The sequence below is a fragment of the Sinocyclocheilus grahami genome, unplaced genomic scaffold (genome assembly GCF_001515645.1).
Source record: "Sinocyclocheilus grahami isolate Dianchi unplaced genomic scaffold, SAMN03320097.WGS_v1.1 scaffold106.1, whole genome shotgun sequence".
NCBI lineage: Eukaryota > Metazoa > Chordata > Actinopteri > Cypriniformes > Cyprinidae > Sinocyclocheilus > Sinocyclocheilus grahami.
Window position 1 is genome coordinate 3,712,695 of NW_015505285.1, and position 25,666 is coordinate 3,738,360.

Below are 25,666 nucleotides of genomic sequence, written 5' to 3' on the forward strand. Positions count from 1 at the left end.
TCCCGACCAAAACAACAAACCTGTTTGAAGGTTTTTAAATACCAAAATAGCAACGCTGAAGAAACAAAACAAGTTTTCTTTGCTAAAGCTGGATTCCAGCCACATCACATCATCCAAAACTCTGAGATATGAGGATGTAGACATTTACAAAAGAATTTGACGGATGTCAAACTCATATTTTTGTAAAGCACTGAAACCATCCATAAAAAGTAATTTGAGCTATAAAGTTGTAATATCTGTGAGCATTGCCAGTATATCAACAAAGATGTGATGTCATGCCTTCAGGTACAGAAAGATAGCAGAAAGCTGTTGATTAAATTGTTTCTGGCTGTTTTTTTGGTCATAAATGTGTAGGTAAGTTGCTTTTTAAGGGGTAAGTCCAAATTATTTTCTGTGATAATTCACATTATGCCACAAAAGCTGTTGCTTTAGCTTAACTGCATTGAAGCTGAAACATTCCTTTAAGAGAAAATGAGGTCTGCATGTGCTGAATACAGTCTCACTTCAGTGGGGAAGACAGATAAACCATTAGATTTCGCTCATATAAATCACACTTAAGCAGCAAACATGTGAAGCCGGCTCCCCTTACCTAATCTGTTCGCTTCCCTTTACTTTAACGTATCACTTCCTGGTCTTCGTTCATCAAGAATTCCTCCATTATTTAGCATGTCACTATTCCTACAGAAAATAAAGTGAAGATAAAAGAAGTTTTTAGCCTTTTCACTACATTTTCAGATGCGCACAGCCAGGCAAAATTGGGTAAAATTGGAATGCAAGTGAAGGTTTTTTTTTTTGTTGGTTTTTATTGTGATGGGAAGATATAGTCAGCATTATCTGCTTCAAAACAGGCTTTAGTCCCAATGGGTCTCAGTGTTTTAAATATTTGAGGTTTGCTCTGTGTTTGAACCTCCAATTGGCCCACAAAATGTAAACAAGGCAAAAAATATTCAGTGTGGACACAAGAGTTTGGGGTCGGTAGGATTATACTCATCAAAGCTGCATTTATTTGATCAAAACACAATAAAAACTAGTAATACGGTGGAATAAAAAAAACAACAATTAAAAACAAAATGTTCTATTTCAGTTTATTTGTGTCTGCAATCTGATAGCAGCTATTACTCCAGTCTTCAGAGTCACATGATCCTTCAGAATTCACTATAATCAGTATAATATGCTGTTTTTGTGCTTAAGAAACATTTCTTATTTATGATCAATGTAGAAAACAGCCAGTGCTTATTTTTTGAGAAAATCAGAAAAAAATATTTAATTATTTGAAAATATTTATTCTTTTGTAACATTACAAAACTTTTGCTGTCACTTTTGATCAATAAAACGGATTTTTTTTTTTTTTTTTAATCTTATCAAACTTTTGAATGGTAGTCTATTACAAGGGAACAGAGACAAGGTGAATAACTGAAAGGAAACAACGAGCAAGGAAGTGTTTAAAGTAAAAAATATTAAAACTATGTGCAGTTTGACACTACATAGTATCACTCTGTGTGAGTCTTTGGCTTGTTTTTCAATTATGCGGTTAAACTAAATATGATATCTCTTTACCTCATTATATCTCTCACTTTGCATTCATTGCTCTGATCGGCTGACCATAAGAGATCACATTTCATTTCAAAATTGTCAAGCTATTTAATCATATACCCACCACATTCACTGAAATCAGTGTAACAACCATCAATACTGTCAGCAGACACTAAAATTATGATGACAAATTACAGTACACGGAATTACCATAATGAAGACACCTCAGTCACGGCTGACACCTCAGCATTTGATGAGCGCTCAGTGGTCACAATTCCAGCAAACCGCATGCGGCTTAAATAAAGTAAATATGACTGCTATGTAGAGTAATGAAATGGATCAAAACATTCTCTTCCAAACTAATCCAATACCAGTCACTGCACAACACTACAATTCTTGTCAAATGACGCATGTTCTGGGCAGGTTACTTCCCTTTGCCTGAGACTAATCCTCTTAACAGGCCTCAGAGCCACTGCTGAAATATTGGTGGGGAAGAAACGAAAAATCTGGTGGGACGATTTTTAGAAAAAAATTTAGTGATGAATGCAATCAATTTGTATGACAGCAATAAAAGAGAACTGATGCATAAAGCACAAGTGGTGGATAAGTAAGCACACTCACTATATCACAAGGACTTTCCATTGACTTGAAAATGTATAAAATAATATTAATAACAACTTTTTACATTTCGAATACAGTTCTACCTTGCCGGTTGCACCGTGCTCTTCTGTCACTTCATCTTTTTATTTTGGTGTGCCACTGAGGAAGGCTTTGAGCCGAAACGTTTGTGTCTTTTCCCATCAACGATGAATGTAAAATAAAAACGAAAAAAGACGACTGTTTTCGTGAGTGTGGATCATGATCTCCTATATTACATTTTGATTACGCCATTAACCTATTTTCCTCAAAGGAGCTGTTAATTTTTTATTGTCCAGAGACAACCAAGTTTTAGGAGATGCCAAAATTTGGCAAACATTTTACAACAACCTGTTCTGATGTAATTAACTCTTCAAAAAATCTTGAAATCATCGTGTACTGGTTATGAGGATCGCGGTGAAGCTACTAACTTGTCCCCTACAATAAGTTTACTTCCCTCTCTTTTAGAGTTCACAAAGTGAAATTTTGCATTAAAACTTATACTAATACAAAAACACTGTTCAGTGCTGTACTACAGCTTTTCTTTTTCTTGGGGACATAATTAACATACATACCATTCACCTAAGAAATAAATGAATGTGTTTCAAAACCTAAGCTGACTCATATTCATTACAACCTTGTGGGTATATCGATAAAGTCTAGACATATACTGTAGCTCGGGAGGTTTTATAGATCTTGACAAATTGGACTTTCCTTGACATCATCCTTACAACTTTCAAAACATCATGAAGACATTCAACAACATAACATCACATTACATGTACGTTTCCTATAGACCATTTTTAACCAGAGAAACCTGCATAACACAATTACCGGCTGACAACAATAACAGTTTTGCTTCTTGTCCACAAAGCAAGTGGTAGTTACTAAAAAGAAGTCACCAAAGTATCAAACTAGCCTTACTGGTGTTAACCCAGCAGATTTAAAACACCATTACTATCACGAGTAATTAAGTGTTTATAAAATATAACTACAAAACAAACAAAAAAACGTCTAATATATGCTCCAAACTGTTGTAACAACAAATTGAAGATTTTTTTTAAATGATTATTTTAACAAGTAACACACAAAAAGAAGAAACGTTTAAAATGCATTTAAGACTAAGCTGACTTACACATATAAACAGTGTGTGGGACTCACCTCGACGGGTCGAAACCAAAACACCCGCTAGCAAAAGCGCAGTTACGCATTTATAAGAACTGGATGATCTTCCTCCAAAGGCTCAGTTGATGTTAACAGTTTTAGATGTTCTTACACGACCGAGTCGAGGTTGCTTGCTTCCTTGTACTTCGCAAGAAAGACTCATAGCTGTGTTAAAGCATGCGACCTCTCCTGGCAAAAACAAACTCCAGGAGAACAAAAGTTGATGTGCATTAAGTTTCACGTCACGTGTTCCAGTCGGGAATGTCTTTGGAAGGGAAAAGCCTTTGTTAGACCCACCAACCACTGATGTTACTCAGAGAGGAACATGAAAGAACCGGAAAGACATGCAGTGGAAAACTATGGAGGGCCAAAGCTGCACAAATCGAAACAATTAAGTAAATGACCGGTGGTCTAAATATCTCTCAAATTTCACTTCCTTGAATCATTTATTAAAGCAAAGAAACCAAAGCAAAAAATACCAAAACAACACTTGTTTTTATTATATACGTGATATTACAAACATTCTGTTAACTGTCATTACCAATCAAATTGTAATTTTGTCAAATTATGCATATAAGGCGTTATGTATTCTAGTATTTAGGATACAAAAAATACAAGCTGTAAAATTAGCTGTAAGAGTCTGACATTTTCTTAAATCTATGTTAATATGCCATTTCCATAGTAGAATGCGATGAAACAGTACATTGTTTGAGATATGATGGAAATTACACTACAGGCTATGACAAATTCCCATATACTCTTCAACCATGTTGATTAAAAAATTAAACACTATAGTGATAGTTAAAAAAAAAAAAGACTTGGGACTTGAAGGAAGATTATGTTAGATCATCTTGTACTTTTCTAACATTAAGTAAATTGAAAGTAAAAGTGTCACATAAATTGAAAATAGTGGCTCAATAAACATGAAACACTCAAGTAACACAAATTCCATATACTCTTCAACCATGTTGATTAAAAAATTAAACACTATAGTGATAGTTAAAAAAAAAAAGACTTGGGACTTGAAGGAAGATTATGTTAGATCATCTTGTACTTTTCTAACATTAAGTAAATTGAAAGTAAAAGTGTCACATAAATTGAAAATAGTGGCTCAATAAACATGAAACACTCAAGTAACACAAATGAATTCACCACAGAAAAAGTTCATGGATAAAAAGTTTTTAATGTGTTTTTATATATGCCAGGAAGCAAGAGTTGTTAGAAAACTGTTGGAAAATGGTCCACATTAACAAAGATACCAAGTGAGTAAGTGCATTTAGCTACGTTATTGAGAAAAGTCATTAAATTACATTTGAGAAATTTCTTTTTTCTACAGCAATCTCACATTTTCTGTGACACTTATTAACTCTTTAATGTTTGAAATTTGTAACTCTGATGTCTATTTATTGTCATAACATAATGGCACAAAACCACCCAAAGCAGTCTTAATTTCCAATTTGCAAAATGTATTGCAAAATGTAAAATTTTTTAAATGGAAATATACTGCCATCAGCGTTTAAAACGACACATTTTAAAATATAATTAAAACTAAATTACACGGGGTAAAAGATTCATTATAACAGAATTATTTACATTTACCCATTACTTTTTAAAGATTAATGCTGTAATTTGAAAATCTGCAAATTATTCTCGTAACAGTAGTATATTTTAACAAAGAAAACAAAGCAAATATTATAACAGAAAGAATGTAATATGGCAAAAAAGAAACATAATTTGAAAGCCAATCCTTCACACTCTTGTCATTTCTTCATTCACTGATTTCACTTTACTTGTCTTTGGACATTTAGTCATACAACACAGTGTAATTATATTGTCACCTGAATCTCCCCAGAATCCAGCTGGTTATGGTTAAGCTGGTTATGATCCTCCACAGTACTGTCATATTTGGGACAGACGAACTCAACAGGTTTCCAATGCGGTCTTCGTCCACTTCCTCTTTGTCGGAAAGGGGCAAACCGCAACCATTTCTTGACTACATCAGCAAACTGGTGGTGCGTGGCCTCCTTTCCTACAGGTGTCCTTTTCAAGGCACCTGCAGAAAATGGGGTTAAAACAATCTATCACATGGGAAATGTTGAGGATCCTAAAAAGTCAGTGATAAACCTGAAGATGCATCTGCACTGAGACATGATTTTAAAGTCTGCTTACGAAACAAAACACCCTGCAGTCTGGTGTTTCTGAAGCTCCTTTTCTGTCCTCTGCCAACCCAGTTGAGCTCTGAGCCCACACTGAAAGAGAGAACAGCGTGCATAAGACGCCGGACCGCATCATCTACTGTAGCTCCGCCCATCCGTGAGAGGTGTGACACCTATGGAAAAATCAAAAAATGAATAAATACTCAGTACAAATACAGGAGGGGACAACGTAACGTCTAGGTTACTTGTGTAACCCTCGTTCCCTGAAGGAGGGAACGGAGACGTTACGTCAGGGGAACCAAGTCCGACTGGGCCAATATGGCGCTACCAAGAGGACCTGCTCTTCGTCCTCCCTGACCTTGCACAGTGTCTGTGCGAGAAGGCTCACTGGGGGAAACGCATATTTGCATAGGCCCCGAGGCCAGCTGCACGCCACTGCGTCCGTGCCGAGGGGTCCCTCGGCCAGGGAGTAAAAGAACTGGCAATGGGACGTGTCTGGGGAGGCGTTAACACTCGAAGGGGATTGGGCTCTCGGGCAAGATCCCAATTCGTCAGTCACTGACGTAACGTAGAACGTGACTGACTGAATGGGAACCAGAAAAGTTTTGTAGAAAGAAATATAAAACTAGAACCACAAGCAAACAATATTGTTCTAAACTATTATTTTGGACTACACAACTACCTCCATAAAATGTAAACTTCCTGTCCTGACTGAGGCTTACAAAGTAACATAACCTATTATTACATGCACTGCAGTAATTGTAGATTGTGGAGTAGATTGACAGTAATGATTTTTTACCATTCTTTTCTGAGCTTCAGTATCCTCTAAATGCTGCTCTGTTTCATCAAGCTGTTCCATTGTTCGTAGTGGCAGATCTACGTCAAGCGGCTCATCCTCCTCTTCACACACCTGTCCACGAATCCTGGCCTGCAGGTCTTTCAGAACTTCCCACTGCCTCTGTTGCTCCTCCTTGATCTCAATAAGGAGTGATAGGATTTGTCTATGGGCTGCTGTCTCTGTAATTGTATGAAATGTATATTAAGTGAAGACTTACAGAAGGTTAAAGGAATAGTTCACCCAAAAATAAAAATTTGCTTTAAATTTACTCCAGGATGTAGATGAGTTTGCTGGATTATTTTGATGTTTTTATCAGCTGTTTTAGCTCTCATTCTGACGGCACCCATTCACTGCAGTGGATCATTTGCGAGCAACTGATGTAATGTTACATTTCTCCAAATCTGTTCCAGTGAAGACTTAACCACAACTTCCTGAGTGCAAGTACGGTTTAATTTAGCACATTTTAATTTGTGTGTTTACTACTGTTTGAAAAATCAGCATTCACATCAAAACTGCTGCGTCAGTTTCATTTGTGGAAAAAAAATATTGCCAATAATAATAAAGGTGGTGGCTTGTTTACTAAATAACTTTAGTGATAACGGTCAAAGGGTTTTATTAATATTGATTTTTTTAACATTGTGCTTTTATCATATTTTATCTAAATAAATAACCAAATGACCCGAGTTGTTTAGCACACCAAGTTAACTTTGTAAAAACTATGCAAGTTGGCAATTTTATGTTAAAACAAAATAAGATAATACCTAATCAACTGTCAACTACCAACTAATAATACCTATATCAAAAAACTTAAAATCTCAATGCAAAAGACATTTTTTAACAAGACAAAGTTCCATAATGATAGAAGGAAAGGGATGTGCAAGTCCGTTTCAATGTAAACATAACCATTTGTACTCTTTTCACTTCCCAGTACCTGGTGTTGAAGACGCATCCTCGCGCATTAACTTTCCCGCCACTCCTGCAGGATTGAAGGACTGTGAATCCGCGCTGAAATGCACCTCGGCCCGCCCAGGGATGTCTTCTGCGCGTCTGCTCAAGTCTCCTGGCAGAGGGTGCATATCCTCCTCAGACACCGCTGAGCGTCTCTTTGCCATGTCTGCCATGTGTTTACTTACTAAACCCTCCGCCCGGCGGTTTATGGCCCAGTTCACGCTACTGACACTGTTTGGGTCCATTTATATGGATGTACTTACAAACAACACTTCATGCGAAATTTAATCTCTTAACATGCATCTCTTAATAAACACTGCGATATGTACGAGAAATAGGCGGAAACGGTTATCAAACAGTCCCCAGCCAGCGCACGTACCACGTTACGCAAACGTCACAGAAACGTTGGCAGAATGTTGGGAGTTTTGAATGAACTACAATTCCCAGAAGCATAGCGGGCTGGTGACGTCACCCATTGCTCACACGTAAATTGACCTAAATCTCATTTTTGACAGAAGTACATCTCTTATAAGAGTCTTTGCAAATGATTACCCATAAAAGATTATCATTTTTGCTGATAACTACTAATATAATTAATCATTTTCATTTGATTTAGTTCTTTGTGCAATATGGATATGAAAAGCTAAAAAATAAAGAATGAAATAAATTAACCCTGTAAATATGAATAAAAATAAAAAAATCATTAATGTGATATTGAGTTGTAAAGTTAAAGATTAATAGCCTACATTTAAACCGTAGTAGATTAAGTTAAAACTAGTTTCGAAATGCATTATAAATTAAAGGCAGCTCTTTCCTGTCTCTTACATACTCACTGAGATCCATGCTTTTATTTCAGTGTTTTAAAAATTGACCAAGGAGCTGTAGCCAAATAGGCTATGTTATTTGAGATGTATTTGGCTATATTATATATAGGCTATTTATACTCATGTAATTGATTCATTTATTGATTAGTCATTTATATTATATTATTTTGTCTTATACTATTTTTACATTGCTGTTTAGTCTTATGATTGTGTGGGTTCAGGGGAAATGTGTATTCACGTCACGAGTAAGAGATAAGAGAATGTCTTCATTTCAAGGTTGTGAAGCAGTGATTTTCCATTGCTATTTCTTGTGATATAATAACACTTGTTGGATTGGTGTTGGTCAGATGAAGTCTGAGCATTGAAACGTACCTAAGATTATTTATACACTCTGCTTCTTTTTTTATTACCATACTTCATCTCCTGCTTCTGCTCTTCTCTGGCTTTACTCATGTCAACTTCTTGGCTGATAGAAGACAATATGTTTTTGGGTATTAGACAACTTTGCTGAGTTGTTCTGTTAAGATAAAACGGATATTTTCTAGTGTGGATCTGATATTTCTGGCATGGAGGCATGATCTAACAATATTTAGCTTTAAATCTACTGATATCACCAGGATTGTGTAAGGGTTAGGGGTACATTCGACATTTAGGAAATATGATCATAAATAAAGAAATTGCATTTATGCCTTTATACAGTGAAGCCAACATGTGTATTTACACTATATTATAGCTGAAATGACAACAAGGGAACAATAGTGTTTACCTCAGCAAAGATCATTTTTATTATGCTCAAGTAGCAAAAATGTACTCTAATATACAACTGAAACACCTGAACAAAATATTTTAGTACATAAAGCCAACCACCATTCTTTTTATGACTCCTGAAATGCAGAAGACATCAGTTACTTTGAATGAAATATCTACTTTATGCTTTCATTGGAGAATCAAAAGCCCAGCAGTTTTCCATTGGAAAAAAAAAGAAAACAAAGAAAACATGCAATAATCTAAGAGGTCTAATTCCACTGCTGTCCGTCCAGTGCTCAACAATGTGTAATAGTAATGAACATAAATAACTCCTTATATTATAATATCCCATGCGATTTAGCAAACCAAGGGTGTTTAATCAAACCCTCAACACAACAACAACAAAATTAAAATAAACAAATAAAGGACCCACACATTGTACAGTATCTACTGTGTGAAAATATAGTCAACAGATATACAGGCAAAGACAAAAATATGAAGACATTTTCATGTATGTATAATTATGTACATCAGCAATGCAACACCCTGTAAAAGTCACATTTTTTATTCAAATATTCCTGAATCCATGAAGAAATATCAACAGACAAGAAAAGGAAATCTGAGGGAAACTTGTCTAATTATGGGCTAATTGGTTGTGCATTCCCTCATCATTATTATTATTATTATTATTATTATTATATTTGTGCATATAAATGAACAGCAGCACTTTGATTTCCAGAAGTGATGATGACCAAATAGCATTTATCAGTATGTTAAAATCATCACAGATATACAGGCAAAGACAAAAATATGAAGACATTTTCATGTATGTATAATTATGTACATCAGCAATGCAACACCCTGTAAAAGTCACATTTTTTATTCAAATATTCCTGAATCCATGAAGAAATATCAACAGACAAGAAAAGGAAATCTGAGGGAAACTTGTCTAATTATGGGCTAATTGGTTGTGCATTCCCTCATTATTATTATTATTATTATTATTATTATATTTGTGCATATAAATGAACAGCAGCACTTTGATTTCCAGAAGTGATGATGACCAAATAGCATTTATCAGTATGTTAAAATCATTGAATCTTTAGTATGGCTGATTTTGCAACCATAAACATAGGCATTAATGTCCCACAATTTGTAAGCAGCAGTATTCATAGATATTGGAGCATTTTGCAGTGAAAGCCAATTTTGTTGCATCTCAAAGCCTCTTTTTACTATCCTTAATATTGAGCATAGAGTGCACAACCTCTATTAAATCTTACTGAAATATTTACGTAACATATGTATATGATTCAACGAATGTGATGTGCCATATTTAGGATTTACAAGAAAAAATGCAAACACAGTAATTAATTAAATCTAAACGTTATTGCATTTCATGAACAAAACTTTCATTAAACCCTGCCTTCCGGATGTCTTTCTTATAATACCCTGCTTTTCAAAAAAGAAATTATAGACTAACAATCTTTAGCATCCAAACACAGCTTGTATGCTCTACTTGGATTACACCTAGCTTATATTTATCAGGAATGTCACATTGCTTAAACCCTAGACCTGCTGTTGCATTTTTGGAAAGTAAACTAGGCCTCAATGTCTACTATGAGTGATACAGAAAACCAAATGTTCATATTTGCTAATATATTCTGTCAAACTGGGGACAAATTATCTTTTTTTTTGTTTTTACATTGTTGAAACGAATGCCCTACAAAGTGTGACCTTTGATTTTAAACATGCTAAAAGTACTCTGACAGTAAACTGACAAATTAGTTTTATGCTCTAAAGAATATGCAGATTCACTTGAAGCACACTCTACAGACTTTTAAAAGCAGAAAACATTTCTAAACATTTTGCATTACAAAATACAAAAATACTTTGCCGCAATACTCTTCCAGATATGTTTCTTAGTCATCTAAATTCTATTCTTAAAATATGACAAACAATTAGACACCCAGTATCAACCAGTGCATAAAACACAATTTCCCTGCAATGTGCCTTCAGACTAGAAAACCTGCATGAAGTTGCTAACTAGACTAAAACAGTCCATAGAATCGCTTCTTTGTCAGCTCACTAAAAAATCTCCGTTAGCAGAAAAAGTCCACGCATCCACATAATGTGCCACAGTTAAAAGCTTACAGCTGTGATACATTATGGCGGTGTCTTTTTCAAATCCTCAGAACCAGAGGCATACAAAACAAAGTATTTATATAGTCCTTCTAAAAGAAGGGCAAGAAATAAGCCCAGGACACAACAACATAAAGAACTCCTGAAAAATCCATAGTTTTAACTGCATCCTTGGAAATGAATTCTGATCCTTGACCTGCTGAGAGGATTTCTTCCAAAATTCCTGGATAAACTCTAAGATTAGAGCAGCATGCTGAGAGAAAAATTACTTGACCTCTTCTAGAGCATCTACGGTTTGACTTTGAAACAGTCTTAACAATGTTAGCTTCATTTTACCAGGACACTTTCCTGCTAATCAGCTACTTAGGTTTGTGGCTCACTCACTCCATTCACTCTAAAAAGGGAATGGACCGATCTTAAATGTCAAAACAGTTAAGTATAAAATGTATATCTATCTATATATCTTCCCTTACTTGCCTGCCAAAGTTTTAAGTGTGTTCAAAAAATCTTTAATTACCTCTGTCATGTCACACCGATATCAAATAGTAGAAACTGTTTTACGCATCAAGTCAAAGGTGCATCTAAAAGGGTGCATAATATTCAGAGATGAAGGAGAAGGAATCCAGTAGAAAAGGCTGACACATAAGCTCTGAAGGACAAAACGGCGTAGCCTGGCTGAAACTCCAGAACGGTCTCTTCCTTGGGACAGCTGTGGGTTGGTTTTGTTTCAGTACGTCATAGGAAAGTAATGTGCATAAATAGTTTTCAATAAATTAATAAATAAACCTTTCTCTGTTTCGGTATATACAGAGAGTTAAAGACAAAAGAAAATTCAGAAACACATCTATAGAAACCCATAGATCACACAAGAATATTGTCTCACTAAACATAAATATGTTGGTAGTAGCGTTCCAACATGTGTTTCCACACAGGTGCAAACAAATGCCCGCTGTTTATCTCTTTTTTTGACTAAAATTTGATCTAAAACCTTTCGGTTTTATTACCTCCTCTGCACCGTAAACATATTCTCATCTGAAAAATGTAGACACTAATGACCCTGATGTCCAGATCGATCTTGTAATATGAAGGTGACGACTTGGTAATGCCCAAATTAAAAAGAGGACTGTATACAAGGATTTCCTAGAGGTCACCAGTACCTTTCAGCAAAATAACGAACCCTCATAAATCTCTATTTTTACCGACATTAATAAGTCCAGCCTCTTCTTCAGTAAATTAGCAGCTAATAAAACAAATACCATCATAAAATACATTTACATCATATTCTTTAAATATGTAATATGCAACATATTTTGAAAAAAAAAAGTATTCACATCAAACCAGGCAGTAGTCTTCATTTACCACATTCCTGTCCCATTAGAACAGTCTATATATCAGTCAACAGGACCATTCTTCACACACATCCTCTCTCTTCTCTTGTAAGACCACAGATCCAAAGACTCAGTCAATATTGCACCCATTGGAAAGAAAAAGAGAGGATCAATAAAGGATCAGCTAGATCAATAAATAAATATTCCTTCAGAACGAGAGCCGGTCTGCCTCTGATCGAGGACTTGTGCCATTGTCCTCACAACGTCAAGGAGGGAGGGCCTGGAAAAGGAACCGTCTCATTCCTCGCGGCAGGTGGGCAGATTTACGAAGGTGAATATGTTAAACTCGATGAGGATGGAGAAACACAGGAAGACAGCATACATCAGCAAACAAATGAAACCCAAACGCTTGTCCAGCTTCCACTTGTTCAAATGTACACCGAGAACCTGAGAGGGAAAGAAAGGGTAGAGGGTGAGACCGTGAGAGGTGGATTCAAAGGACATTTGTTTGAATAAGTGTTTTTAAAATACTCCCACATACTGTGAGAAACACAGATGCTAGCAGCAGCCAAACTGAGAAAATCAGGCCTTTACTGTTCAGGTGAATCTGAAAAGAAATGCAGGAAAAAGTATGTTAGAACTTGTAGGATGTAGAACATATGTAATGTATAGATAAATACAACCCCAATTCCAGAGGAGTTGGGACATTTTGTAAAATGCAATAAAATCAAGAATCTGTGATTTGTTAATTCTCCTTAACTTTTATTTAATTGACAAAAGTACAAAGAAAAGATTTCCAAAGTTTTCACTGACCAACGTAAATGTATTTTGTAAATATTAACAAATTTAGTTTTTGACGGCTGCAACATTCCAAAAAAGTTGGAATAGAGGCAAAATAATCGTGAAAAGGTTATAGAATATCCATGTTAAATTGTTTTCAAACAGTTCACAGTAAGCAGGTGAATTGGTAATGGGTCAACGTATCATGTTTGGGTATTAAATGAGCATCTCAGTCTTTGCAAGCAAAGCTGGATCATGGCTCATCACTTTGTGCCAAATGTCATGAGAGAAGTGTCAAACAAATCAAAAATAAAATTTTGCAATGCAAAATTGCAAAGAATTTCACCAAGTACCATACATAATATTGTGAAAAGATTCAGGCAATCCAGAGAAATCACAGTACATGTAGGGCAAGGCAGGAAACCTCAGTTGAATGTGCTTGACCTTTGAGCCCTCAGATGGCATTGCATAAGAAACCGTCATGCTAAATGTGTTAAATGTGTCCTGTGTTAAATATAGCCACATGGGCTCAGGAGTACTTCAGAAAACCACTGTCATTTACCACAGTCTGCTGTTGCATCAAGAAATGCAACCTGAATATCTGTTACTCTAGGAGAAAGCTATACATCAATTCTATGCAGCGATGCTGCCGGGTTCTCTGGGCCAGAACTCATCTCAGATAGTCAAAAAGACAGTGGAAAGGTGTGCTGTACTCAGATGAGTTCACATTTCAACTTGTTTCCGAGAATGGATTTCGAGTTCTCGGTCCCAAAGACCAAAGGGACCATCCAGACTTTCATTAGCGACAGAAGCATGGGTGACTGGAATATGTGCGAAGGTACCATTGACTTGGAGGCATATACGGATTATACAGAGACATACGGTATGCTGCCATCAAGATGATGTCTTTCATGGGAAGTCCATGGTTACTATATCAAGACAATGCCAGGTCTCATTCTGCATGTGCTACAACAGCATGGTTTCGTAGACAGTGTGAAAGTGCTAGACTGGCCAGCAGATCTGTCTCCAGTTGAAAATGTATGGCTCATCATGAAAAGGAGAATCAGACAACAATCACAGACTGCTGAGCTTCTGAAGTCTTGTATCAAGCGAGATTGGACAAAAACTTTGCTTGCAGAACTTTAACAATCAGTATCCTCAATTCCTAAACAATTAAACATTGTAATTAAAAGGAAGGTTGATGGGACACAGTGTTAAGCATGCCTCTATCCCAACTTTTTTGGAGTGTGTTGCAGCCATCAAAATCTGTTAATATTTACAAAATACATTTACGTTGGTCAGTGAAAACTTTGGAAATCATTTCTTTGTACTTTTGTCAATTAAATAAAAGTTAAAAGAGAATGAACAGATCACAGATTCTTGATTTTAATCGCATTTTACAGAATGTCCCAACTTCTCTGGGATTGGGCTTGTATAACAAATTATTTATCTAACAGAAACTCAAAATTTGTGTTCAATTTAGGCCAGAGGTAGACAAACGTACACAGACTCTTAAATTAATATTTTCTTTTTGTGTCTTTTTTGTGTCTGTTTTCTGACACATCACTAACACAAAATATATATTTTTTATTTAATATAATCCATTATTGAAATCTAATTGTTTATTATAATTTCTTTATTTAGATCTGTTTGCCATAATGTAACTCTCACTTAAAGCTGGTCTAGAAATAATTTAATAAGACTTAATGTAATCTTAAGCAAATCTAAAATTAATAGCCATTTTTCATACTCATTAAGAATTTATTTAGACAAAATAGTATCTTACTATTTGGCTATAACAAAAATAATTATCCGTATCAACACATCCCTAATATTTACACAATTTCCTTTTCCTATCAACTAGAAATGACAATATATTAAGAACTGTAATCCCGTAATTGCAACATTATTTCTCACATCTCTGTAAGATTTACATATTTATATCCCATATTTCTCATTTTAATCTTATCTCACAATTACCATTTTCTTTATTTTAGATTCTTTCTATTAGAAAAAAGTATAACTGTTTCCAAAAAATATTAAGCAGCACAACTGTTTTCAACACAGATAATAAGATATGTTTCTCGATCACCAAATAATCATATGAGAATTATTTCTGAATGATCATGTGACACTGAAGGCCCAGTGTTATTTTTAATATACTATTTTAGTTTTTTATTAATATTACATAATAGTGTCTATTTTTCATATTATGTTTCCATTTCCATTTTTTTATACAGTTTTAGTGATTTTGTGTTTTTGCCATTTTGTTATATATATATATATATATATATATATATATATATATATATATATATATATATAATTTTATTTAGTACTTAGTTATGTTAGTTAAACTAAAAGAACATTTAAAAATTATGCTTTTAAATATGTTATTTTATTTCAGGTAAGGAACTTTTTTATGGTTTCGTTTTTAGTTGTAATTTTAGTTTAAGTTAGCGAAAATAATAACAAAGTGAAGACTGGAGCTTTGCCAACACAGGAGGAATCAATTAAATTTGAAAATTGATTCAGATGGAAAACAGTTGTTTTAATATTGTAATAAAAAAATTAAATGTAATAATAATTCATTAGAGATTCCTTAAAAAAAAAATTCTATAAAATGTAGCTGTACTTTTGTTTTTTGTGCTTGTGTGACTGACCTCTGTAATAAGCATTCTGGAGGCCATTGTGAGGCGTGTGCGAGGGGAGAAGTGGCTGGTGATCATGATTCTCATTCCGGCCTCAGAGAAGGACAGCTGATGAGGGTATGCAGACAAGAGTTCGTCCACCATCAGCACTGATGGCTTCCTGTGGAAATTTGCTAAGAGGGGCAGAACAACAAGCAGAAATTTAGATGGGCACCAAGCAGTTGTACACACTTATAAAAAAACAGGTCTGCATGCACTACCTTTCTTAAGAAGCACGACAGTGGCATCACACCCATCGTCGATGTCTGTGTTACTGGCTGTGCCATTACCCAGATTTGCAGAGTTCTTTTTCCGCCGCTCGATGTAATGAACCACCCGTGAGTTAAATCTGATTAACACCAAGGAAGGAGAGTTAATAAAATCAGCAGTGATGCGATTTACTGATGTGGAGTAGATACGAATAGCAATGAATCCATGTAATAATGAAACATTTCCATAGTGACAGAATAGAGTCTAGAGAATAGAGAACTTACTTCATTAATATAATGTAAAACATGTACAGAACTATTAGGATGAGCGATTCCCACCTGAGAAGAGAAAAAGTAGTGTAAATGACTGAATACAAAAAATTGTGAAACAGTTGTAATATGAAAAATTAAGAGGGTGGTCTTGTGTAACAGCAGCTTTAATCTTACCATGTCACCTTCTCATCATAGATGAACTTGAAAAAAAAAAGAGTACAAAGTTAAATTTAACAGACAAATCACAATGACAAAGCCAAATTTCTTCAAACAGTTCTGAAATGTCACACCTTACCACCAGAGGGCAGGATTATCTTACTGTAAATATGGGCCCTGAGGCTTTAATGAGTAATCTAATGGAGTAATATAATATAATATTACATTATTAGTATAATTCCAGTGAAACATTTACATGACGTTTATTTTCAGGATTTAAAAAAAGGAAAAGACATATCACCTCTTCCAAAAAAGAGTTGAAGTTTCAACTGTATGAGTATAAACTTTTACAATACATTTAGTTCTTTCAGTGAATCCAATTTTTAATAAGGTGCTGTGAGTAACGTCTCAGATACTCTGTGTCCCGTGTACTAATAATCGGTGTTTGTTGTTCCTCTGTGCTGGGAACACATGCAGAGTGTGGGCAAATAAGAGGCCTGTGCTGCAAGCCACAGGCCCCACGGGAGAGCCACTTGCTTCTCCTCTCCTGCTGCGCGAGGAGGCCCATAGGCATCATGGGAGCATGAAAAGCCACTCAAGAGTTCTACTCACCACGATCAGAGTGGTCACTGCGATAGTGTAGTACATTGAGTCTCTCATTAACGTCCAACACGAGAGCCGTACTGCCTGCATCGACAAGAGAGAGTGGACGGATGAGAGAGAGAGAGAGAGAGAGAGAGAGAGAGAGAAAGAGAGAGAGACAAACATACTTAGACTCAAAGGGAGGGTGCCAATGGAATTGAGCAAGTGTCAAAGCAGTAAAACGCTGTAATTTAATCAATTTACTTTCACCAGTCACCTTGAACAAGTGTTTTTTTGTTGTGGTGACATAAATCATGAAAAAAAACCCCTACACTGTTAAAACATTTTTACCAGTAAAATACCATAAAAATAACACACACCCCAAAAAACAACAACTAAAAAAGATCTAAAAACCTGTTAATTGTTTAAGGGTAAGTTTTTGGAAGTGAAAAAAAAAAAGAAATTACAAGCGATCTTATAAATAAATCATATATTGACATTCCCAGAATTCCCTGTTTGACATCTGTCATTTGATGGATTTGAATTAAAATAACTTTGTTTTAAAATAACAGTTTTTTTCTAATTAGTTATGTACATTAGAGTTTTTGTTACATTTTATGTTGTTAAATTAATGTTTATTTGGCACTAGTGTCAAGTGTGCTACCATGATGGTGTTTTGTATTTGTGTGCAAGACACTGACACACCTTCCATATATTAGTCAACCTGTGGAAAGGCTACTTGTGATAAGCTTTGATTGTATATGTGGTTTTCTCATTACCACCCTTTTTTTTGTGGTTGTCAGTGTACCATAAAGGTTCAAAAACAGAATTTAGAACTTCAGTAGTTTGGTATTTTAACAATATATCGGCTAATGAAATATAATTTAAAACCTAAAATGTTGCTACCATATTTTTGGCTAAAGTTCTGACAGCCACAGCAGCTGGTTATTTACTGTAAATTTCACAGATTTTTAAAAAAATTTTATTTTATTTTTTCAGTGTAGAGCAAGTTTTGTAAATCATAAAGGTTTTCATATTACAGGGCCATGATTATAAAAGGGACACACATAGAGTTTGAAATAAAACTGCAGAAAAACAAAAAAAACAAAAAAACCCCCGGTATCTTTAATAATGATATTGCACAATAGTTGTACAGTATATTAAGGAGTTTAGTTCAAAAAGTCTCTATTCACCACAATAAATAAATGGCATGCTTCTTTCATTCATGGACTGGTATTAAAGGATTTTAAAATGTGTCAAATCTTATATAATGTGTAATCTGTGACTATTTCCCGATTTTTTTTGAAAAGTTGGTCTTGGCTTGCAAACTTTAGAATTCTGAATTAAAGTGCGTGAATTGGAAGCGAGTGAAGGAAATTAATAAAGTAGGAACCATATATGGATATGACATTCTGCACCGAATCCAGCTGATTGAACTGTGTGAAATAATCCATATTGAATGTGCGTCATGTCGTATAGGGCGATCCTTCCATAAAAAGCATTGATCTACGTCAGAGCACCAGAAGTAATGCGCCATCATCCCTCACGCTAGCACAGCTTAACTTACACCACAGGTGACACTCTTTGCTTTGTGTTTCCGTGGCAACTAGAAGCTCCATTGTTGCAGATGTGTATTTTTCCAAAATAAATTTCATGTCAATTAACTGATCATTTGAATTCATGTCATTTTTCTTTATTTATGATGGAGAAGGGCATAAAACAATTGTGTGTATGTGTGAGACACAAGACTTTTCTGAGGTCTATCAGACTACCCAAAATGCCTCTATTCCACTGCCAGATGGTGACTGGAGAAAGACTGGGAGAGGAAAAAACTATTAAGCAGTTTCCCATGCTTGTGCAAAGACAGAATAACCTCATATCCTCTTTTCTTTAACATAGTAAGGGTCTCAGGAGGTTAAACCGAAGGAGCGTGAATGACTGAATGAAGTGGAAAGCAAAGATGACAGGATGGAGAAAGAAAAGCAGTTCCACAGCTAACATGGCTGACATCATTGGCTACTCTCAGTGACCCCTGAGAATAGTCTGCTCACTTCTTATGTCATTTTGCACTAAGTAATGGCTTTTTTAGGGCAGAGATTTAGGAAGGGGATGCACAGGTCACCTCATTCATCTCTAAGTCGTCCTCTCACAGATGCTGAGAATTTATAATGCTTGCTCAGTACATTTGTGTCGACTGTCTAAAGAAAAATAATGTCTTACAGGCAATCCATAGAGACTGTAGCAAATGAGGGTGTAAACAGTGCTGGGGAAGATACAGTACTTTGAATAGAACTATAGCATTCTTCCACTATGGGTTCAAAAGATCAATTTACACTTAAGAAAACTACAAAACACCCAATTTATATAACTGAACCAAAAAGATAGCAACAAACACTAGCATTTAACAAAATATTTCGCTACACATAGGACGGCGCATGGACTTTTATGCGGAAACCAAAGTGAATCTGTGAATTAGTTGGCTGGATCAATTCACTAAAATGCTACATTTGAGAAAGAAATAACAGTTTTTCATTTGAATTAGTTTGAAACATTACCTAAAAACATCTTTTGGGTGAGTTAATGTGCAAATCAATGAGCACCTGTGCAGTAAAGATCCCACACACTCCGATGATGCAGAGGATATTGAAGACAGCAGAACCCACGATTGTGCCCACTCCCACATCTCCTTTAGTGATAAATACACCTGCACAGAGAAGACAGGGTGGCTTACAAAGGGCATGTGAAGGTCCATGTTCAAATGTGAGGGGAATTGTTTTCCAAAAGCACGCTGTGTTCGGAGATGTTTACCTATGACCGAGGTGAAGAGTTCAGGAGCTGAACTTCCTGCTGCCATGAACGTGGCTCCTGCTACATCCTCACTGAGATGGAGGCGCTACAACACATTTACACACAGACAGAGAGAGAGACATCAAAGATGAAGTGAAAAATTTGCACCAAACAGAACACTGAGTTTCCTGAACCCTCCTCCCATCTGCTATTGGTCAGAAAGCAGAAATATTTAATGTAAATATTTTAATATTAAAAACATAGTAGAATTATTATTAAAAATAGCTTAGATTGGGACAAAATAGAAATATTTAATTAATATATTTTCTTATGACAACTATAACTCTAAATAGCTTTACAGCTTTAATGTAGTCTAGACTGTGACAGGAGAAAATATTAAATAAATAATTACATATTTTACTTTTGAACTTGCTTTAAATGATTTAGCATATGCAGAACATTTGCTAGGACATAATAAATGTCTTACCTCACAGATCTTCTCCAGAGAGGGCACAAAGTAGTCATCACACACCAGTGCCAGTGCGTAAAACATATACATGGTCTGTAGAGAAAGAGAGAGAAAGAGTAAAAACAAAATTAATTAAACTTAACCTTGCTTAAAGTTCTCACTTTAAGCCTTTTGAAGCTATTTCTGTCATCATTTATTCACCTTCAAGTCATTCCAAACCTGTATGAGTTTATTTATTCAGTTGAACTAGCATGAAAAAAAAATACTATGGGAGTCAATAGGGACCAGCAACTGTTTGGTTACAAACATTCTTCAACATATCTTCTTTTGTGTTCAGCAGCAGCAGAAGGTTTGGAACAACTAAAGGGTATGTAAATTATGACAGTTATTCTTTTAAATTATGGTCTGCCAAAATGGTCAAAATGGTTAAGAGCCACTGCATTATTTAGAAAAGATCAGCCAGGATATTTTATTCAAAACTTCACCTTTAGAAATTAAATATGAGGCTGAGAAAATCATGACAGAATTTTCACTTTCTTCCTTTAAAGCCAAAGTGGTCCATTGTGGAAATACCACCTCAAATTAGATTGCGACACGTGATGAAGCCTCTGTAACTTCACATTACATAAGAACTAAAAAAAAAAACAGACTCTAGAAGCCACTGCAGGGAGCGCATGAAATTTGTGCAAAGCGAAATTCTTCCGTGCGGGCACATTTGAGTACATGAGTGTCAACACCATTAAATTCTCAGAGCAATCTGCCCTCCAGTGGGACAGCCATCCACTGGGACTATTCAGACCTTTTCTTAGAAAGTGTCCCGATGACAGAAAGGCACTGATGGAAGTTGGTGCCCTTTACAGAGTGAGGGGTGGTGGGGGTTCAAAGTTTATTTGTCTTATACTCAATAGGGATGGAACTGATGTTTTTTTTTTTTTGCACAACCTGACATGTTTTGCATTAAAGAGCTGTGTGTGGATTAGTTGCTCCAACATCTGCTCTGGTCAGATGGGTGTGAATCGCAGATGTCATGGTCCCTTGACATGCAACACACACATATGCATGTGAACTTATGCATGTACATACTAAAAAAAGTACATAATGCTAACAACAATTAATATACAAAAAAATTGTATAATTAAAATATATTAAGTGTTGTCAATTGAATATAACATTTGAAAATATTCTAGAATAAACTATGTTAAACGAGCATGAATTCACATAGAACTTGCATATACATACAGATGGATGCAAGCACACGCTGTCCTTTCAAAGCCAGCTCCCATTCACTCCTGGGATCCGTTTGCCAACTGTTTCCCGCCAAGACTTTGCCAATCAGTGCATCTAATTCAGCCGCCATGCTGCCAGGCTTGCACTGTGTGCCCATTAGGTAATCTCTGCCCACTACACTCTCATTCCCTCCCCTTACTTTTATTCTTGACCTTCTGACAAAGCAGAGCTGGGCTACTGAAGCCCCAAAAGATAAATAAAACATGTAAACAGCTGGAGGGAGTCTTAAGAGGGTTTTCGCTGCAGCTTTTACCATCCACTCACTCTCTGCTTACATGGGCAACTGCCTAAACAACGCACAATGGTAGTGTCAAACCATCCCTGCAGGGGATTTCAGCAGGAACACACAGTACTGCATCAGTACCTGCTTCACTTAAAAGTGTGCTCAGAGTCAGACATGGCCTATGGGGGCAGGAAAGCCTGATGCATGATGAATAGTCTCTCTGTGATAGCTTACGATGATGGGGGTGGAACAGAGCAACTCAGTTTATTTTATTAAGTCCAACTGCAATGGATTTATTAAGAGAGCATAAATGTAATAATTCATGTTCCAGGTTCAATATAAATTAAGTTCTATCAACATCCATTGTGAGTGGCATGATATCAGTTACCACATAAAACAATTTTTTTTATCTCTTAGTTCTTTAAAAATACCAACAACAACAAAGCTAATTTTTAAGTGACATCATAATTGCTTTAGGAATATAAATACGTATGTCTGTGTTTTTTTGTTTGTTTGTTTTTTGGCCATAAAGTAGAGCAGGTAGAGCAATTTCAATGAATTACACTTCAATGAAAAATTCAAAAATTCAAGTCGTGACTCAAAAATGTTCTGGACAGCCACCCAGCTTACACTGCTTCCAACTTCTATTCCTATTTTACTTTGGCTCCATTTTAAACCTCTAGAGAACACTCAACTCAATCCATGAAAGAACAGAAACTTTAGGAAATACTGTTGGCAGAGGGAACTCTATTGTGTATTATTGTAAACAAATGATTGCGTCATCTGGCATAGACTGCCAGAGACTATAAACTCCAATCTCGCTCTCTATATGCACAATCACTGTAGTAAACAGTATTTCAGGTAAGAACTAAAGCACATGCCAAGATGTGTACAGGCTTCATCATGTTCTACTGTAGATCATTTATAAAGTGCATCTGAACATGAAAACACTGATGCCATTAATGGAAGTAACTGGAAATTAAAAATGATCAAATAAATGAGCTTTCTTCATAAATAATACACTTCATCAGAGTAAAGAATAACTTACAAAATTAGAAAAAGTCATTAACTAAGCTACTCCATACAAAAATATTTAAAGGTACCATTATTGATTAAGATATACAGTATATAAAATATGTAATGTATAATATGTTTTCATATTATATACATTTATTAAATAATTAATTAATAAGTATTAATAAATGCATATAAAATAAAAAAAATATTTTCAAGTCTATTTTTCCACATCATCAGAAATTACATATTAGATTCCAAACAAGAAAAAATTATATGATCATATTTTTGCATATTTCATTAAACTAAATAAAACTAATCACTATTGGGGCATGTTGTCACACACATCGGTTGAGTTAAATGTATTTGTCATACTGGTTAATGTGGCAAAGACATCCTGATTGGACAACAAGCTCTCACAATATAATTTAAGTTGAACAACGCCTTCTCTCCATTCAAGTGAAGTAATATAACCTGAAAATTAACATGATCAATTCATTCATGTGTACCAATGAGCAAGTCGCTTGGAAAATCCTTTGTAGCCATTGTAACAAATAATACAGGTGAAGCCAGAGACTGCCCTGATGCTTGAATGGAACACACAGCCTTGTGACTTCAAGTGTGAGTGTAATTTCAAACTACTGTGTCGAATGTTGAAAAGGAAAAGCAGATGGTAGAGATACTTACACACAGAACATGCAAGGCTACAGCCCCCTCCATTCGCTCCTGGTTGGTGAACATATCATCAGGGAACTCATGTACACCTGCAGAAAGCACACACAAACATTTGGCTACATGAATAATCCACGTATAACGCATAGAGCAGCGCACACGAGCCTCAGTGATTCTTCCCACTCATTGTACAGCATGTAATTAAACATATGGATCACTCCAGAAGACAAATAGTAAATGCTTTCAGTCACAGACTAATTACACACAGCATAAATTCATCTCATTAAAGTAGAATGTGCTGGCATATACTTTTGTCACCATTAAATGGCTAGATCACTTAAAAATAAAAATTGTGTAATATAAAGGAGATATTTCACAGAAATGTCTGAGCTTCTCTCTTCCATACAATGAAAGTGTTTGGGGGCTGTCAAGGCTGTCAAGCTTCAAGGCTGTCAGAACTTCAACCCCTGAAGTCTTCTGAAGCCGTATTTTAAGATGCATGACGCAGCTTAAAATGTAGGTCATTACTCGCTAAACATCTTGCCTATAAAATCTTGCTTGACAGCCGTGGTCACCATTCACTTTTATTGTATGGAAAAGAGCAGCTTGGACATTTTGCCTAACATCTCTATTTGTTTGCTATAAAACAATATGGGTTTCAGAACACATGAGGGGGAGTAAATGATGACATAGTTATTTTTTTTTTGGTGAAATATCCCTTTAAGAGTCCAAAAAGAGTTAATTATTCATCAGCAGAACCCATACAGTGAAACATTTCTGCTCTGATCGCTTAGAACAACAAAATTACTTTATCAGACGTCATTCACTGAGCTTCAGAGAGAATTGATAACTATATGACTGTGGCATTGGTGTAATTTTCAGGAGCTGTTCTTGCATTACTGCTGCTCCCAGTCCATCGCTGCTCTGTTAACAAGCTATTCACTGCCACAGCATGTCACTCGGCCGGCTCCATTGATAAGCTTGCAGCCTGCCGACAGAATCGGGTCAGTGAGAGTGGCCACTTATTTGCCTGGATTCGGTTTTACATGTTCTAAGATGGTGGGAGTGACAAAGTCAGCCGTGAGCTGTCTGAAGTGTTGCAATTGTGCTCGTTCCTACACAGCCCGTTGCCATGACGTCAACATCCAAGATACTACAGTCCTGATTGAAAAGAACTGAGACCCCAGAGACCGGCTTTGTTCCATTCAGGGAAAAGCCTGATCTCTCTGCAAACGTGAAACCTGATTTATTTCATTGCTGACAGAAAAATAGCTCAGAATGTGCACGACTTTGAACGCCTGTCACTTTTTATGATTGAAAGGCAGACAGTATCTAGAGACACTAAAATAAATTGCTTGTTTGATCCTCATTCCTCTCACACTGTTTTTTTTTGTCTCTAATATTGTTAGAAAGAGCGTCTTTTATGTCTGTAAAAGCAAGTTTAATCATTTTGCATGATTTTTTATGTTTTAGTTTCATTTATGGGTATTTCTTTATCTATAGACACATTTGTTGCTAAGGACTTTTACAAAGTAAATTATCTTAAAACAATTTTGACAACTCCACTAATTTAATTGGTCCACTAACAATTACTGGAAAACTCTGTAATTTTTTACTATTTTTCATATTAAGTGTCATAATTACAGATATAGGAAATAATGAGCAAATAAGATATTCCTCTTAAGTGATATTTACCCAGATTATTCTTGATTTTCATATCATATCACATATAATGTCTCATATTTCATCTTAAGCATGCTCTTCACTGACACATGTGTCTTCTTGGTAACGAAGTACACTAACATTTCATAAACCTTTGCTAGTGGCAAAATTGTTGGTTATGATAGTAATTACATTACAATTGAGGGAAAGTAATAAGGTAAAACAAATTAAAATATTCCCACCATAAATATTGAAGTAATTAAACTATTTTTGTAAGATCATTATCGTTTTAAAATATAATATTTTATGATTAAAGGTCTGGATCTAAGGCAAGGACAAAAAAATAAAATAGCACACATAATAAGTAACTATAATGAAAAGCAGGTAAAAAGTTTATATATTTACAAAGTTTATATATTTACAAATTAAATGTTTAAAGGGGTGGTTGATTGTGTTTTTGCTTCGTTTGAAAAAAAATCATTATTTTTCACATAATTTACCTTTATTTCACATCGCTCTGTCCCTTCTCCTATAAACGTGATCATTTCC

At 35.4% G+C, this 25,666-nt stretch overlaps 3 protein-coding genes across 5 annotated transcripts in view; all 3 read right to left on the reverse strand.

Annotated features, from left to right (window-relative positions):
- The window catches only part of LOC107588678 (ras and Rab interactor 2-like), a 47,141-nt gene extending 43,632 nt beyond the window's left edge, over positions 1-3,509 (reverse strand). For 2 of the 3 annotated variants that reach the window (XM_016276887.1, XM_016276885.1), the window contains exons 1-2: positions 3,331-3,509; positions 590-678 (exon numbers count right to left, since the gene is read on the reverse strand). The gene's annotated coding sequence lies outside the window, so the exon portion shown is untranslated. The remainder of the gene's footprint in view (positions 1-589; positions 679-3,330) is intronic. The other variant, XM_016276886.1, reaches the window with a different exon arrangement.
- A 1,004-nt stretch (positions 3,510-4,513) lies between these two features.
- LOC107588745 (uncharacterized) lies at positions 4,514-7,680 on the reverse strand. The gene is made up of 4 exons (XM_016276971.1): positions 7,259-7,680; positions 6,289-6,506; positions 5,503-5,662; positions 4,514-5,386 (listed from the first exon to the last, which is right to left on the reverse strand). The coding sequence occupies exons 1-4, from the start codon at positions 7,518-7,520 to the stop codon at positions 5,160-5,162; spliced, it is 867 nt and encodes a 288-aa protein (XP_016132457.1). The 5' UTR covers positions 7,521-7,680; the 3' UTR covers positions 4,514-5,159.
- A 1,962-nt stretch (positions 7,681-9,642) lies between these two features.
- Positions 9,643-25,666, reverse strand: part of LOC107588710 (sodium/potassium/calcium exchanger 3-like) — a 75,930-nt gene continuing 59,906 nt past the window's right edge. The window contains exons 3-13 of the mRNA XM_016276922.1: positions 23,471-23,547; positions 20,278-20,352; positions 19,812-19,896; positions 19,604-19,707; positions 17,034-17,108; positions 16,440-16,465; positions 16,278-16,331; positions 16,005-16,132; positions 15,757-15,917; positions 12,855-12,920; positions 9,643-12,760 (exon numbers count right to left, since the gene is read on the reverse strand). Coding sequence (XP_016132408.1) covers positions 12,611-12,760; positions 12,855-12,920; positions 15,757-15,917; positions 16,005-16,132; positions 16,278-16,331; positions 16,440-16,465; positions 17,034-17,108; positions 19,604-19,707; positions 19,812-19,896; positions 20,278-20,352; positions 23,471-23,547 — 1,001 coding nt within the window. The 3' untranslated portion in view covers positions 9,643-12,610. The remainder of the gene's footprint in view (positions 12,761-12,854; positions 12,921-15,756; positions 15,918-16,004; positions 16,133-16,277; positions 16,332-16,439; positions 16,466-17,033; positions 17,109-19,603; positions 19,708-19,811; positions 19,897-20,277; positions 20,353-23,470; positions 23,548-25,666) is intronic.

What these genes read in the sequence shown, in the direction of transcription:
- LOC107588745 (XM_016276971.1), bottom strand. Translation starts at nt 7,520, where the DNA reads ATGGACCCAAACAGTGTCAGTAGCGTGAACTGGGCCATAAACCGCCGG. An exon ending in CTGAAGCTCAGAAAAGAATG is followed by an intron (nt 5,663 to 6,288) that starts GTAAAAAATCAT and finishes ATTTTTCCATAG; the next exon opens with GTGTCACACCTCTCACGGAT. An exon ending in ACTGCAGGGTGTTTTGTTTC is followed by an intron (nt 5,387 to 5,502) that starts GTAAGCAGACTT and finishes CATTTTCTGCAG; the next exon opens with GTGCCTTGAAAAGGACACCT.